At 50.5% G+C, this 13,521-nt stretch overlaps 1 protein-coding gene across 1 annotated transcript in view; it reads right to left on the reverse strand.

Annotated features, from left to right (window-relative positions):
• Positions 1-1,508: 1,508 nt before the first annotated feature.
• The window catches only part of SH3RF3 (SH3 domain containing ring finger 3), a 321,767-nt gene continuing 309,754 nt past the window's right edge, over positions 1,509-13,521 (reverse strand). Inside the window, 2 exon segments of the mRNA XM_003792894.2 lie at positions 1,509-1,677; positions 7,025-7,359. Coding sequence (XP_003792942.1) covers positions 1,509-1,677; positions 7,025-7,359 — 504 coding nt within the window.

Below are 13,521 nucleotides of genomic sequence, written 5' to 3' on the forward strand. Positions count from 1 at the left end.
GAAAACCTATGTTACCAAAGGCAAATTTATTCAGTCTAATTTAAGTCTCAGTGGTTTGTGTAAAAATGAAGGGAGAGAAAGAGGGGTTATGACTTGAGAATTTGAGATGACAGAATGTGTGCCTAAGGCGTGAATCTCAAGAATAAAACTGTCTCTTGACAGGGCCCCTCCATCAGTGTCCTTGGGACTCGATCTGCTGTGCTAAGGAATATAGGCCTGTCAGCCCCACTTAGGGGAAAGTCCCAGGACCAAAGCTTCCCTCCCTCCTCTCTTGTCCTACCCGGCCCCGATGCTGCATGTCTGCAGAGGTGCGGCCACCCCTGTCCTCACTGCGCCTCTGGTCTCTGCACTGTCTGATACAGGAGCAGTCATTTATTTTTAAAAAAGAAGAGAAAAACCTTTGCTAGGTGGTGCAGTTTGTACCACTGCACATTTTGACAGCAAGAAATGGTATTTTGAGAATGCTAATTGCGGAAGTCATTCTCTCTGAAGCAATCAAAGGAAGATTCTGCCTTCCTGGGCTGGGGTGGACCTATGTGTTCACTCTACAGACACAAAAGGACAATCATAGTGGCCCTTCCTCCAAATGTTTCCAGGTCTTGAATAATAATCATCACTGTCTAGACGGAGCATGGAGTTTGGGTAAAGGTTGAAAGAAACAGGCTGTTTCCCAACTCTCTCCAGCCACCTAAAGGGATCTGCTCCCACCCCACTGAGTGGTGGCCAACGCCAACATGTGGAGGATGTGGCCTATTCAGCTTTCTCCAAAATTCATATGGTAAATATAAAAATTCTGCCCCTTTGATGTCGCTTCAGACATTTTTTCTTTCAAGCTCAACCAAGTCATTACTAGTTTTACAAAAAGGCAGCACCAGATGTATGAAAAATAGGCAATGTCTGACCTATTAGAAATATATAAAGTCTAACAGCTTCACGTTAAAAAGATGTCGTAAGAAAGAAGCAATGCAAAGGACAGTGGTGGTGAAGTAGAGAGTGTCACTTACAATGCTGGCAGGAGATAAAGCCACCCAGGATTCTGCTCTAGTTCCCAACAGGAGCCATGTGGTGGATCTTCCGAGGGACTCCTGGCCCCTTGCCCCCCCCACCATTAACACCCTTGCTGAGCGGTTGGGCAGCAGGTGACTGAGGTATATAGAGAGGTGGCAGGGATCTGGGCCCTGCGGGAAGCTCAGGGCAGTCACCGCCTTCCTGCAGCTTCCAAACCCCGACAGCCACAACAGGCCTGCACGGTGTGTTTTCTTCTACGAGCTGCTTTCTTTACAGTTTGCACAGAGGGGTGGGCATTTCAATGAACACCCCAGGGTGTGCTCTCCATTGGCGTTTTGGGCAAATATGTGACTTCCCCAGCCTTGGCCTCTGCCCCAGGCCATGATGTCCCCACCAGCCACCTTGGAGAAGACCCCGGCCCTTAGGCAGCCATAGCCCCTCTCCTCATGCCCTGGGGATTCCCAGGAGACCCCTTGGGTAGCCAGGGGAGGGCATGGTCCTCAGAAGCTCTCCACGAAGCTGCCCGGGAAGAGGCCCGTGCGGCCATTTCGCTGCAGGGTCCCCTTGTACCAGCCGTCCTCCCGTTTCTTGTGCACAAAGACAATGTCGCCTTCCTTCAGCTCGATCTCTGCCTCGCTCTGGGGTGGGTACGAGACCACCACACGGTACCTGGAGGCGGGAACAGACAGCACAGTGGGTGAACCTGGCTCTGACTGCCTCTGCTATGCCAGGGCCGGCATGACACGCCCTTTCCCCTCTACTTTCCCTCAGTGTAGGGTACTGTCACTTGGGGCTACTTTTCCCACTTTATGAAATTTTTACTTATTTTTTAATTTTCCAACATTCTTTTGACACTTTTAATTTTTTTACACAAAAATATTTTACATAGAAATTTCCTCTGTCTTTTCAAACACAGATCTATAAGGAAGCTGGACTGTTTCTCCTCTGTGACTAGGCCTGACTGCTCACAGCCCCACTCACACCCCTCCTGCTGTGACCACTCACTACACTGGGGTCCTCAGCAGGGGCTGGGCATGGAGGGGAACTCATCTGTGTCCTTGTTTGTGCTGCCCCACACTCACACCCTAGGCTCATGTCCCCACCTCTCCATGTGACATGCAGGGCCCCTCACCTATGCCAGCTGTGCAGGCAGGTGGGTCCCCCATCATGTTTGAAGAGCTTTGGACACTTTTGGTTAAATGGCTATTTCTACACATGCTCTCCATATCCTAAGACGTTAGGGCCTAAGCAACTGGACTGGCTGAGATTCCCTCATCACCACCAAAAAGGCCCAATGTTTCCCACATCTCTTTTCTACAAGACCCAGGCCTTCTACAGCCTCTGTGGCCTCCCTGGAGTTCATGTTTTCAGATTGGCATGACACAGACTGGAAGCAGAGACAGGTTTTGCTGGGGGCCAGGAGGGCACTGTCCTGAATCTCTGATGGAAGTGGGTTCAAAGGGCTCATCTGGGTTGTGGCATGTACTCTCACTGTGAGACCAGGGTCTGACCCTCTGTCCAGGGGGTCCTTGTGAAGACCCAGAGCCTCACAGTTAGCACAAGACTAGCACTTAGTGGTGGAAATGACCAGACCCCAGACTGGCAACTCTGAGCCCCCGTCACTGGGTCTCACCCTGGCCAGCAGACTTGAACAAGCTGGATCCTTGGAAGACCTCAGCTCCTCTTAGAGTGCCTGCCTGGTAAACCTCAGGGTTGCCAAAGAGACTGGTCATCTGTTCCACACACAACTGAGGATGGGCCCTGGCTCCAGCCTCTGTCAGGGGAGGCGTCTGGCTTCGGGATGCACTGTCAGCAAACCCATGGGCTTCAGCGGACTCACACCCGCTTCCCTTCTGTAATCTCTCACCTTCCTGACTCATCTCTCCCTGTTCCTCACTCCCTCTGCTGGTCCAGTCCCATAAGGACTCTATTCCCTTTGGGGAGAGTATATTCCAGCACTGATTAGAGCTATTCTGACTACTCTCACTAGTGTCTGCTGTGTTCAGGTTGGACAGGACACACACACGTGCACACACGCACTCTCTGCCTCTCACACTCCTCCCACAAGCCTTAGAGGAGAAATATGACTAGGATGCAGCAGTGCTGGCTTTGAGGAGTGCCTTCTGTTACCCCACCAAGGGCAACCAGCATGGGCCTTGTGCCCTTGGTCCTCACTGCCTGGCCTGGCAGAGACTGCCCCATCTGGCCGTGAGGGAGCCTACTCTGGCCTTGCTCAAAGTGTGGCCCACAGACTTTAGGACCCCCCCAGGCCAAATCTGGGGGCTGGGGCCAGGGAAGGGGGCTTTCTCACAAGCTCTAGGAGTAAATGTTTGCATGCTGATTTTTGAGAATCAAAGTGCTCAGTGCACACACATGGAGAGGGGAGGAAGACTTCATCCTTCCTCACCTGACTCACACACCAGGCCTAGACACTGGCCTGCATGGCTTGGGATGGAGAAGCTGTGGCATTGGGACAGCTGGGCTTGGGGCTGGGTTTGGAAAAGAGGTGCAGACAGGGAAGACCCAGCCCCAGCCTTGGGAACACATAGCCCTGGGCCTGTGAGAGCAGCAGGTGGGGGTGGTGCCCAGGGTGCTGTGGGGGTCTATGGCACCCCTGTTACCAAGCGAGCAGAGCCTGTAGGAACCCCGGCTCAGCCCTGAGCACCAGCCACTTCTGAGTGTCTGGAAATAGCTGTAGGTGAGTATGGTTGGATGGGGTCCCAGCACTGTCCACTGTCCAGCTAGACGTAGCTCTCAGGGCCTGGGAGACAGAGACAAAGGAGGTGCCTCCCCTCCCCTCCCAGCCCAGTGTCTCTGTAGTGCTACCTGCTGGCCTCCTGGAAGGAGGACAGATGGCCACTGGGATGCAGCCTGTGGTCTGTGCAGTCAGTCAGAATGCAAACCAAGGCTGCGAGAGCCCCCAGGCCAGCGCTGTCCTGCCTGCGGCTTTCTGCCATCCTCCACCTCCTCTAATACTTGCTCCTTCCCTCTCTTCTCTAAGGAAAGAAAGGAAGGCAAAGGGCAAGATGATTTCTTAGACTCTAAATGCAAGTTGTGGCTTTCGCCTCAACTGTCAGATGTGAAAAAACAAGCAGCTTTAAAAATGCAATTTGTTAGGAAGAAGTGCTTTAGTGCTTCTGCGCGATTTGGGGTCTAATGAGCCCAGATGGATGTGGGCTGAATTCATACCAGATGAGTGTTCAATGTTTCTGTCCAGATCACTCCAATACTCTGAGTTGATCTTCCTGCTGCAGGAGAATTAGCTGATATACCTCATTACAGATGCATAGGGCTGTCCCCGTGAACAGTGAGAACCACAGCTACTCCCACATCACACATCAGTGAGTGACTCTGCCCTGCTGAGGATAATCGAGGTACATCAACCACAGCTAACCTTTAGACACAGGTTCAGGAAATCCAAATGGCCAACTGCAGAATGAATTATTATTATTATTATTATTATTATTTGAGACAGAGTCTCAAGCTGTCGCCCTGGGTAGAGTGCCGTGGCGTCACAGCTCACAGAAACCTCAAACTCCTGGGCTTAAGTGATTCCCTTGCCTCAGCCTCCCAAGTAGCTGGGACTACAGGTGCTTGCCACAATGCCCGGCTAATTTTTGGTTGTAGTTGTCATTGTTGTTTGGCAGGCCAGGCTGGATTCGATCCCACCAGCTCTGGTGTATGTGGCTGGCACCCTAGCTGCTTGAGCTATAGGCACTAAGCCTGCAGAATGAATTATTATCACTGCATTTATTATTATTGCCATTAGCTCAACGTGTGAAGTCTGGAGTGCCCTGACCCTCTCTCCAGGCCCACATGGTGGCCTTTTCAGTGCATTTGCTTCAACACAGCTGAGGACAAGTTAGCCTCTGAGTTGGTGGAATGTGGACCCTCAACTATCACATTGGCACACATATTAGTTGCCTCCTGCTGATGTCATGAGTGACTGCAAACTCAGTGGTATCACACTAGGCTCCTTGTCTTACAGTTCCCTAAGTTATAAATCCAACATAGTCTCATTGAGCCAAATCAAGGTATCTGCAGGGCAGGTTCTGGGTCTTTCCTAGCTTCTAGAAGTTGCTGCATCCATTCTCTGGAGGCCTCTTTCTCCATCTTCAAAGATGATGGGAGGCGGAGTCCTCACATCATGCCACTCTGATCTCTTTTTCCTCCTTCTACTCATCAGAACCCCTGTAATTGCACAGGGCCTTCAGGACAATCTAGGACAATCTCCTTATTTTAAAGCCAGCTGGTCAGCAACCTTAGTTCCACCTGTAACCTGACTTCCTCTTTGGGGATTAAGGCATAGATATTTTGGGGGCCATTATTCTACATACCATAACACATAATGGATCAAAGAAAAACAACTTTATTATTTATTTTATTTCTTATTTATTTTTGAGACAGAGCCTCACTCTGTTGATCTGGGTAGAATGCCGTGGCCTCATAGTTCACAGCAACTTCAAACTCCTGGGCTCAAGTGATCCACTTGCCTCAGCCTCTCCTGTAGCTGGGACTACAGGAGCACAGCACAGTACTTGGCTATTTTTAGAGATGGGGTCTTGCTCTTGCTCAGGCTGGTCTAGAACTCCTGAGTTCAAGCCATCCTCCTGCCTTGGCTTCCCAGAATGCCAGGATTATAGGCATCAGCCCTGTACCTGGCAGGAGCCAAACACTTTTTAATTTTTTTGAGACAGAGTCTCACTTTGTTGCCCATGGTAGAGTGCCATGGTGTCACAGCTCACAGCAACCTCAAACTCTTATGCTTAACTGATTCTTTTGTCTCAGCCTCCCAAGTAGCGGGGACTTTTCCAGGTATTAATCTAGGTGCTTTACAAGCATTATTTCTGTCAGGCGGGTATTACTATTGCCATTTCATGTGTGAAAGAACTAGGACTCAAAGAGACAAAAAGATCTGTTTGGGGTGAAATGGCTGATGGGAGGCAGGTGCACCCGTGGGCTCAAAGCCACTCTGCAACATTGCTAGCAGGCAGTGTGCAGAGGGTAGGGTGGCTCCAGAGCTCAGCTCCACACCTGCCAGGGCTGCTGCAGCGTCCCTGGGGAGACTGGAGCATCAGGCATTTCTAACCTGATGTCACGTAACACTCGCATCCCAAGGTTACAGCCCTCTTACCAGTTCTCAGCAATCTGACTCCACTAATGGTAGAGCGTGTGGTATGTGTGCTGTGTATAGTGAGTGGTATGTGTGGAGAGTGTGGTGTGTGTCTGGTGTGTGGTGTGTGGGTAGTGTGTGCTCCTGAGGCAGAGGAGGAGGCACTTTGTCCCTGGGTCTTTCCTTGCCTGGTGGCGCTAAATGTGGCAGTGCAGGTGGCCTGTCGAGGGCCCAGAAGCGGTGCTGATACTGGGCAGGGCTGTGACGTGTCCACACTGTCCACATACTGAAAACACAGGGGGCCCTGGTGGGCCCTGTGAGTACACAGAGGGGCTGCTGTACCCCAGAATGGGAGGTAGCTCAGAGCTTATGCTTCTGTGGTCAGAAAGCTCTGGCCTGAATCTCTGGCTCAGCCTTTATCTGAGAGCTCCTTTAGGTCGCACAGTTCACAGGGGTGGACCGGACTCGGGCGTCTGACGCACAGTAAAACTCAAACACTTGTGGGCCATGTCACCTGGACTGGACTCAGTAAAACTCTGGGGTGAAATTGCTAGTATTTTAACAGACTATATGCCATTGAAGCCACTTTGAGGATGATGTATTGTCATTCTGACATCCAACATGGGTGAGGCTTGAGAGGCTCACCTGTGGAGGACATGATCCCCTCACCACCTAGTCTCTTCCTATTTGTACTCAGAATCACTTCAGTCTGACAAATCTCCAGATGACTCCTACAGTCCCAAACCCAGGAGCCAGGTGCTTCCCAGCCTCACTGGATGCTCAGGCGAGTAAAGCCGCAGGGAGGAGAGATGCCAGGTCAGCCTCATCCTCCAAGAAGCCCATTGTCCCCATTCCCCAAAGGTGGCTCCGGCCCCAAATGATGCAAGCTGGCTCTCCCCTTACCTCTCCCTGGGCAGTGGTTTGGGCTCTGGGCGCAGGGCAGCCATGCAGAGAGGCGCTTGCCGGGAGGGGGATGAGGAGAAGCTCAGATCCAAGGAGCCCGCCTTCCGGTGCAGCGGCTCCATCCCCACTGCACCCTGCATCTCACTCTCAATGGGGCAGGACCCTGCCCTGCTGTGGAGGGATAGTGAGGACACTTCAGGGCCCACTGCGCCCTGGAGCAAGGCCTCCACTGCCGCCTGGGGATCGTGGGTTGGGGAGACTGATGGTGGGGAGCGTGACTTCTTCTTGGTGGATGCCCCAGCAAGAAGTTTCAGGAGCCCACTCTTCTTTTCCTTCTGCAGAGACACACAAGATGGAGACCAAATGTGTTAATGCTACTGAATGCTTGTGCTGTTTGTGAGAGGGGCAGGTACAGTCCTATTTGGGATTTAGAGATAACCTCGTAAAACTGGTTTTAGGGAAAAAACAAACTAAGGCCAAAGTTTGCCCAACTCTTTTTTTACTTCCTCTCCTGAAACCTGGCAGAAGTGTCCAAAAGAGACCATGAGGCCCTCCCTGGCGGAGGCAGGCAGTGTGTTCCCAGAGGAGGCCGTTTCCAACGACACAGCAACAGTTTGAGGTGCCTGTTGCCAGCACCAGCAGTTGTGGGATCTGTTTTCTTTTCATCTAGTTTTCTAAGTTGACCGTGCAGGATGTGGCCCTGGGGACCATGGTGGAGCCTGGTTCCCTAAGGGGCACCCCTGTCGTCTGGCCTAGGCCCCTCTAGCTATCCCATGTACAGTCTGGGTGCCTGTGCCCAGGGGAAGGGTCTCATCTGGATAAGGCTATCTAAAGTACCCATGCCCATCTCTCCTGGTGATCAGTGTGGGCTGTGTGGCATTTGTTAATCTCACCTGCATTCAGAGCCCATGCCCTGGACCCCTGATACTCCTAAAATAGAGCTGGAGGAAAATACACTGGGACCTCAGGGAAAATACTCAGGCAAGTGTGAAACTGCCTCCCCAGAGGCTTCAGAGTGGAATGGCCCCTCCCAGGAGAGGAAGTACCTGGGGCCTTGCTGTCAGCCCCCCCAATACCTCCTATTTCCTCTGGAGCTGGTTTACTGGGGGCAGGGTGGCTGTCCTTGCACCACAGCTCACTCTTCAGGGACTTCTGAGTAGGGACTTCTGAGTGATTTCAGGGCCAGGGCGAAGAGGTGGCATAGGCCTGGGCCACCCATGTGAGCCCAGGACACTGGACGCCCCTACTGGCCTGCAGCCATGTGGCCTAGCTGCCCCTGTCCTCAGTCTCTCTCCAAGAGCTTCTCCTGAGCATCTTGTGTATTGTGCCAGGCCCTGGAGGGGATGGGAAATAGAAACACACTTAAAGCCACCCATTAGACACATGCTCAGTCAGAGCCCTAAATACTGGTGGTGGTTTCTCAAGGCTCTTTCTCCACAGAACCCTTGTGATGGCATAACTTGAGGGGGCACTGTTTCCAGGAACCCACTCTGGGAACTGCTTGAAAGGGAAAGAAGAAACGAGACGAAGGGTTACCTGGGGGCAGGAAGGGAGGCAGCCTGGCCAGACTGGTGACATCGAAAGGGCACAAGGCCCAGGGACAGGGCAACATGATTCCTGGGACCTCCAGGCTCTCTGTGGGCCAGGAAGGGAAGAAGTGTGTGCCTGAGGTGGGGACTGGCTTCCTCAGGAGGCCTGGCTCAACAGCAGGGTTCCCCTGGAGGTGGTCTTGCCCCAGGGGATAGGTGGCAATGTCTGAAGACATTTGGGTTGTTGCAAATCAGGCGTGTCACTGGTATCTGGTGGGCAAAGGCCAGGGATGCTGCTAAACTCTCTCATGCACAGGGCGCCCTGATGGCCGTGCCCAGGCTCCACATGTCACCAGTGCCGAGGCTGGGGCACCTCAATTCACAAGGAGAGGAGGTCAGCCAGGAGGAAGAGAAGAAAGCAGGCTGCCTGGTGTCCAGGCTGAGCCCTCTTCAGGCTCTGCGGCTACCCCTCTGTCCCCAGTGGCAGTGGAATCCCAGAGATAGGCTTGTGTTGCCAGCAAGATCCCCACCCCTGGCCTTCTCTTTTGGTGGCTGTTTCTATCCCTCCCTCATGGGGCCAGGTGGCCGTTCCTTCCCTTCTAGGCTCCCTCAAAAATAAAAGCCTCGGGAGGGCAGGATCTACATTTGTCTTGCTCACTACAGTATCTCCAGGCCCAGTGTGGTGCCTGGAACACAGAGGGAACTCAATAAAGTTTGCTGAAACAAATGAGCTCAGTGAGGGCTCTAAGGGCTCCTGGGGGAGCCCTCTGCCCCATGAGCAGAAAACAGCCCCAGTGAGAGAGGCCCACTCTACTCCCTGCCGGCCGTAGAGATTTAGCCTTCACTGTATATTTTGAAAAAGGGTGAGGTGGGTATATATGATGGTAATTTTCCTCTAGCCTTCACTGTATGTTTGAAAACTGTATGTTTGTATGCCTTCCCATTCCAGCCTTCACTGTATGTTTTGAAAAAGGGTGGGGTGGGTACAAGTGATGGTAATTTTCCTCTCTCTATTCCCCAGGACTAAATATGACTGATTATTTTCTTAATCTGACTTGGGCAAATACTGACGTCATGGCCAGAAAACCTTCTCTGGAACATTTGCCTTCCAGGATAGAGTTCTGCTAATTCCTCAAGCAGCCAGTCATGACAAATTGCTGTGGAATTCCCAGCATTCGTCATGCTCATGGAGTTCCTGGAATATGGATGCAGACACTCCAGGCACTTCCCTGCTGGTTGCCCCACGTGAAGCAGGTAAGAATTAGCCAAGGGACACTTTGCACATGACAGGGAAGGTCTCACAGATTGATTTTGGGGAAAACACTGTGGGAAGAGAACAGGTTTTAAAGGATGTAATTTAGGGTCTATCTGGGTTAAGGAAAGATGGATTTGCTGGTTTTATCTCAGGACTCGGAGTAAATTAGCAACATTCACAAGCCTGGTGAGATGTGGATTTGGCATTCTGGTTATATTTTTATCATGGCCTCCCCCAGCAAGTTTTCCCCCATCTGTGTTGCCATCTGCAGCTTATACTCCTTTCTCCTGTGGGTGGACCACTTTTCATCCCATTGACTCCTCTGAATGGCCAAGGTCCAGTCATTTTGGCCAAGCTGGGGAAATCAAATGGCCTGACCTATTGGGAATAAAATGCCTCCTATGCTCTGAAAAGTCATGACATGGGTGGAGGCAGATCAGTGGAGAAGGGTGCCCTTCATGTCCCCCCACATGAGAGACAGCCCTGCCGTCACCCCACTGGGAGGCCTCCCCCACCACCCTGGTGCAGTCAGTCCACCTGGCTCACCACCCCCCACCTTTCTCTGTCACATCTGTAGGTGCTATCTCTACTGGTGTGGAAAGGGCCTGAATCCCTGGTCTGCTGCCTGCCACCTTTGTTTTGTCTCCTGCACATTTGCAGGGATACTGTCCACCTCCTTGAACTGCTGAGACATCACTTGTGTGCTGTTAATGCTTCTCACCAATACTGGGTGACTGGGTTACTGTTACTACGATGTGCTTTCTTTACTCATCTGTGAATATTAAAAATTTTACAGAATGCCCAGAACCTAGTTAGCTCCTAATACATTTTTGTCAAATGAGTGAAATGAGTGAAATTCCCCACCTGCCTGCTGTGGGAGAAGACCCAGGCTGAGGAGGGATTCTCAGCTTTCCAACTGTGTGGAGAAAGAACCAGCCAGAGAGTTCGGTAAGATGTACATTTGGGGCCCCACCCTCAAAGATTCTGTTTCAGCAGGTCTGAAATGGGGACCAAAAAAAAGATTATGATACAGAACCCAGGAAATGGTCATTAGAAGCCAATGGTGCAAGCTGATAAGTAATTTCATTAGAAGAAAAACCGCTTCTTGAGAAGGTGACAAAAGAAGGGTCTGAAGGGTTAGTGACACCTACTAAGTCACCTGTCCAGGGGACAACATGCAGGTGTTAAGCCAGGCTGTGCAACACTGAGCTTCTGATTGGACAGTGCACTTTGAGCCTGTGGGTCTCCACGGTCCAGTCAGCACCCAGTGAGAAGCCAGGAGCTGGTGGGTGTGTAGGAGATCAAGGTAGGAGGTGTGTGATGTGGCTGGGCCACCAGCTCTGCTCTGAGGCCTGGTCTGAAAGCATTTCTCCACGCATGCACGGAACACGGGCAGGTCAGAGAAGTGTGTTCTATCAAGAAAATGCCGTGTGTGTTTACACACTCATAACTATACACACTTGTACCTTGGGAAAAAAATTATACAGCCCTTTAAAGAATCATCATCTGGAAATCTAATTATTTAAAAAGGGGCCTTGTAAGGTGTTCATTTGCCTAGTACAGGAAAACAGTAAAACATTATACAAATGGTAAAATAACAGCTTTTCTTGGTTATGATTAAGATAGGGGTTCTCCTAGGGGCCTTAACTCTTTTATAGAACATTAGTGTAAAAACTTGGCAAAAGGAAAATAAAATTTAAAGCTTAAATTGAGATCTGTTGCCAGTTAAAGGTCGATCAGAAGTCATGGAAAATTGTGTCTGAAATTACAAAGAGCCAAAGGGAATAGCATTTGGTTCACAAAAAGCAACATTAAACAGAGATATCATTCATTTCATGAAAATGAAATAAAGCCGTATATATGGCCTCTAAGCACACATTTAACAAGCTGCCTCCTTTATTATTAGCCTGTGCTAAAGGAGGTGGTTGTGGGACCATTTCTCTCAAATAGATTTACCATCTTGGTCTGGTGTGGTAGCCCACCGCTGTAATCCCAGCACTCTGGGAGGCTGAGGTGGGAAGATCGCTTGAGGCAAGGAGTTCAAGACCAGCTTGAGCACGAGTGACACCTTGCCTTTACTAAAATTAGAAAAATTAGCTGGGTGTGGTGGCAACGCCTATAGTCCCAGCTACTCAGGAGGTAGGAGGATCATGTGAGCCCAGGAATTTGAGATGGCTGTGACTTATGATGATGCCACTGTAGCCTAGCTGGCAACAAGACAATAACTTTGTCACAAATACACACACACACAGATTGACTATCGTAATTCTTCTCTGCCTAGGGCAATATTTAGTCAGTTTGTAGTGTCGTGCACAGATCCCACACACACTGGGCCAGGTACTACAGGAAGCAGGAAGAAAGGAACCTGATATACAAAGCTCAGCCTTGATAGCCCAGGAAAAGCTCAATCTGCAGAATCCCCAAACAGCCTGTGCACTCTGAAGGGTAATGTGCTTTTTTTCAACATCCAAAGGGAGGCTAGCAACTCATGAGCATTGAGAATAAAGCATTGAACACAAGCACACATTTTTACTCTGCCAGATACGCACAGGACATTTTTGTGAACTGAGACCCCAGAGATAGTGGTCACCACTTAAAGATGTTCAGGCCACATGTTGACCTACAGTGACCTGGGAGCACTTGCAGACTGTCCCCAGAAAGCACAGAAATAAACAGCCCTCCAGATGGCCTGTAATGCTCCCCACTCCCCCTCATTAGGCAGGATCGGAGGCAGGCAGGATAGTACTTTAATTTTGTTATGTACTTTTGTGTTATTTGACTTACTGTATCAAATTTATGTTTCACTTTTAAGAGGGAAACATAAAAAGGGAAAAGTCACATAATGGTACTATTAATAGACACGAAGAACCAGAGAGAAGGTTTGCTATTGACTAGCTTATAGGGCAGGGGGTGACCCCATAGGAGGGCATTCAGGGTGGGCCCTGAGAGCTGGGCTGATGTGGGGATAATGAAAAGGTGTGTGCTGGTGGGTGACAGGTCCAGGTGAGGGGTCAGAGGTATGGAATGAGCTCATCTACAAAAAAGCAGGTGATGGCCAGACTGTGAGCATGCCACCCAGTGAGAAAGGCTGGTGGGTGTGCATGGCACACCTTGGTGCCTCAAGGGCACACCATAACCTCTATTTGGTAGATACTGGAAGCCACTATGAGATAATGGCAGAGCCACTGACGGGATGGTTGTAGGAGGAGTTTAGAGGGAAGGTCATGCCAGGCCCAAGACTGGGGAGGGGTAGGAATGGGGACACCAGATCAGGAGGCAGGGACCCAAGGTTGCACTGCTAGGCTGCATCCATGGGAACTTGCTCTGTGGCCAGCCTTGACATTGTACCAAAACCTATCTTAATTCCTACACTTTAGAAATCTTGTTGAAAAATGTCAATGTTTTGGCCAATGCAGCAGACAGAACATAAAGGAAGCAAAACAAGTTTATAAAAGTGGCCACAGAGTTCTCAGATGCAACTTAAACCTAAAGGATGAAAGCAGGAGCAGGTGCAGAGGCTGGGCTTGGAACAGGGAGCACCTTCCCTCCCTGACACCAGCAGAATGACCTCTAGCTGCACTTCTAGTAAGAGACTGATGGGGCAAAGGAAGCCCAACGTCCTTATCTATGTTGAGTTTGGCTCCCAGGCAGACAGTTACACTTGGAAGCTTTTTGATTGTTCTTTTATGTTTGGAAACTTTCCTGTTGGAGTT

Source organism: Otolemur garnettii, unplaced genomic scaffold, assembly GCF_000181295.1.
Source record: "Otolemur garnettii isolate 467f Iridium unplaced genomic scaffold, OtoGar3 scaffold00062, whole genome shotgun sequence".
NCBI lineage: Eukaryota > Metazoa > Chordata > Mammalia > Primates > Galagidae > Otolemur > Otolemur garnettii.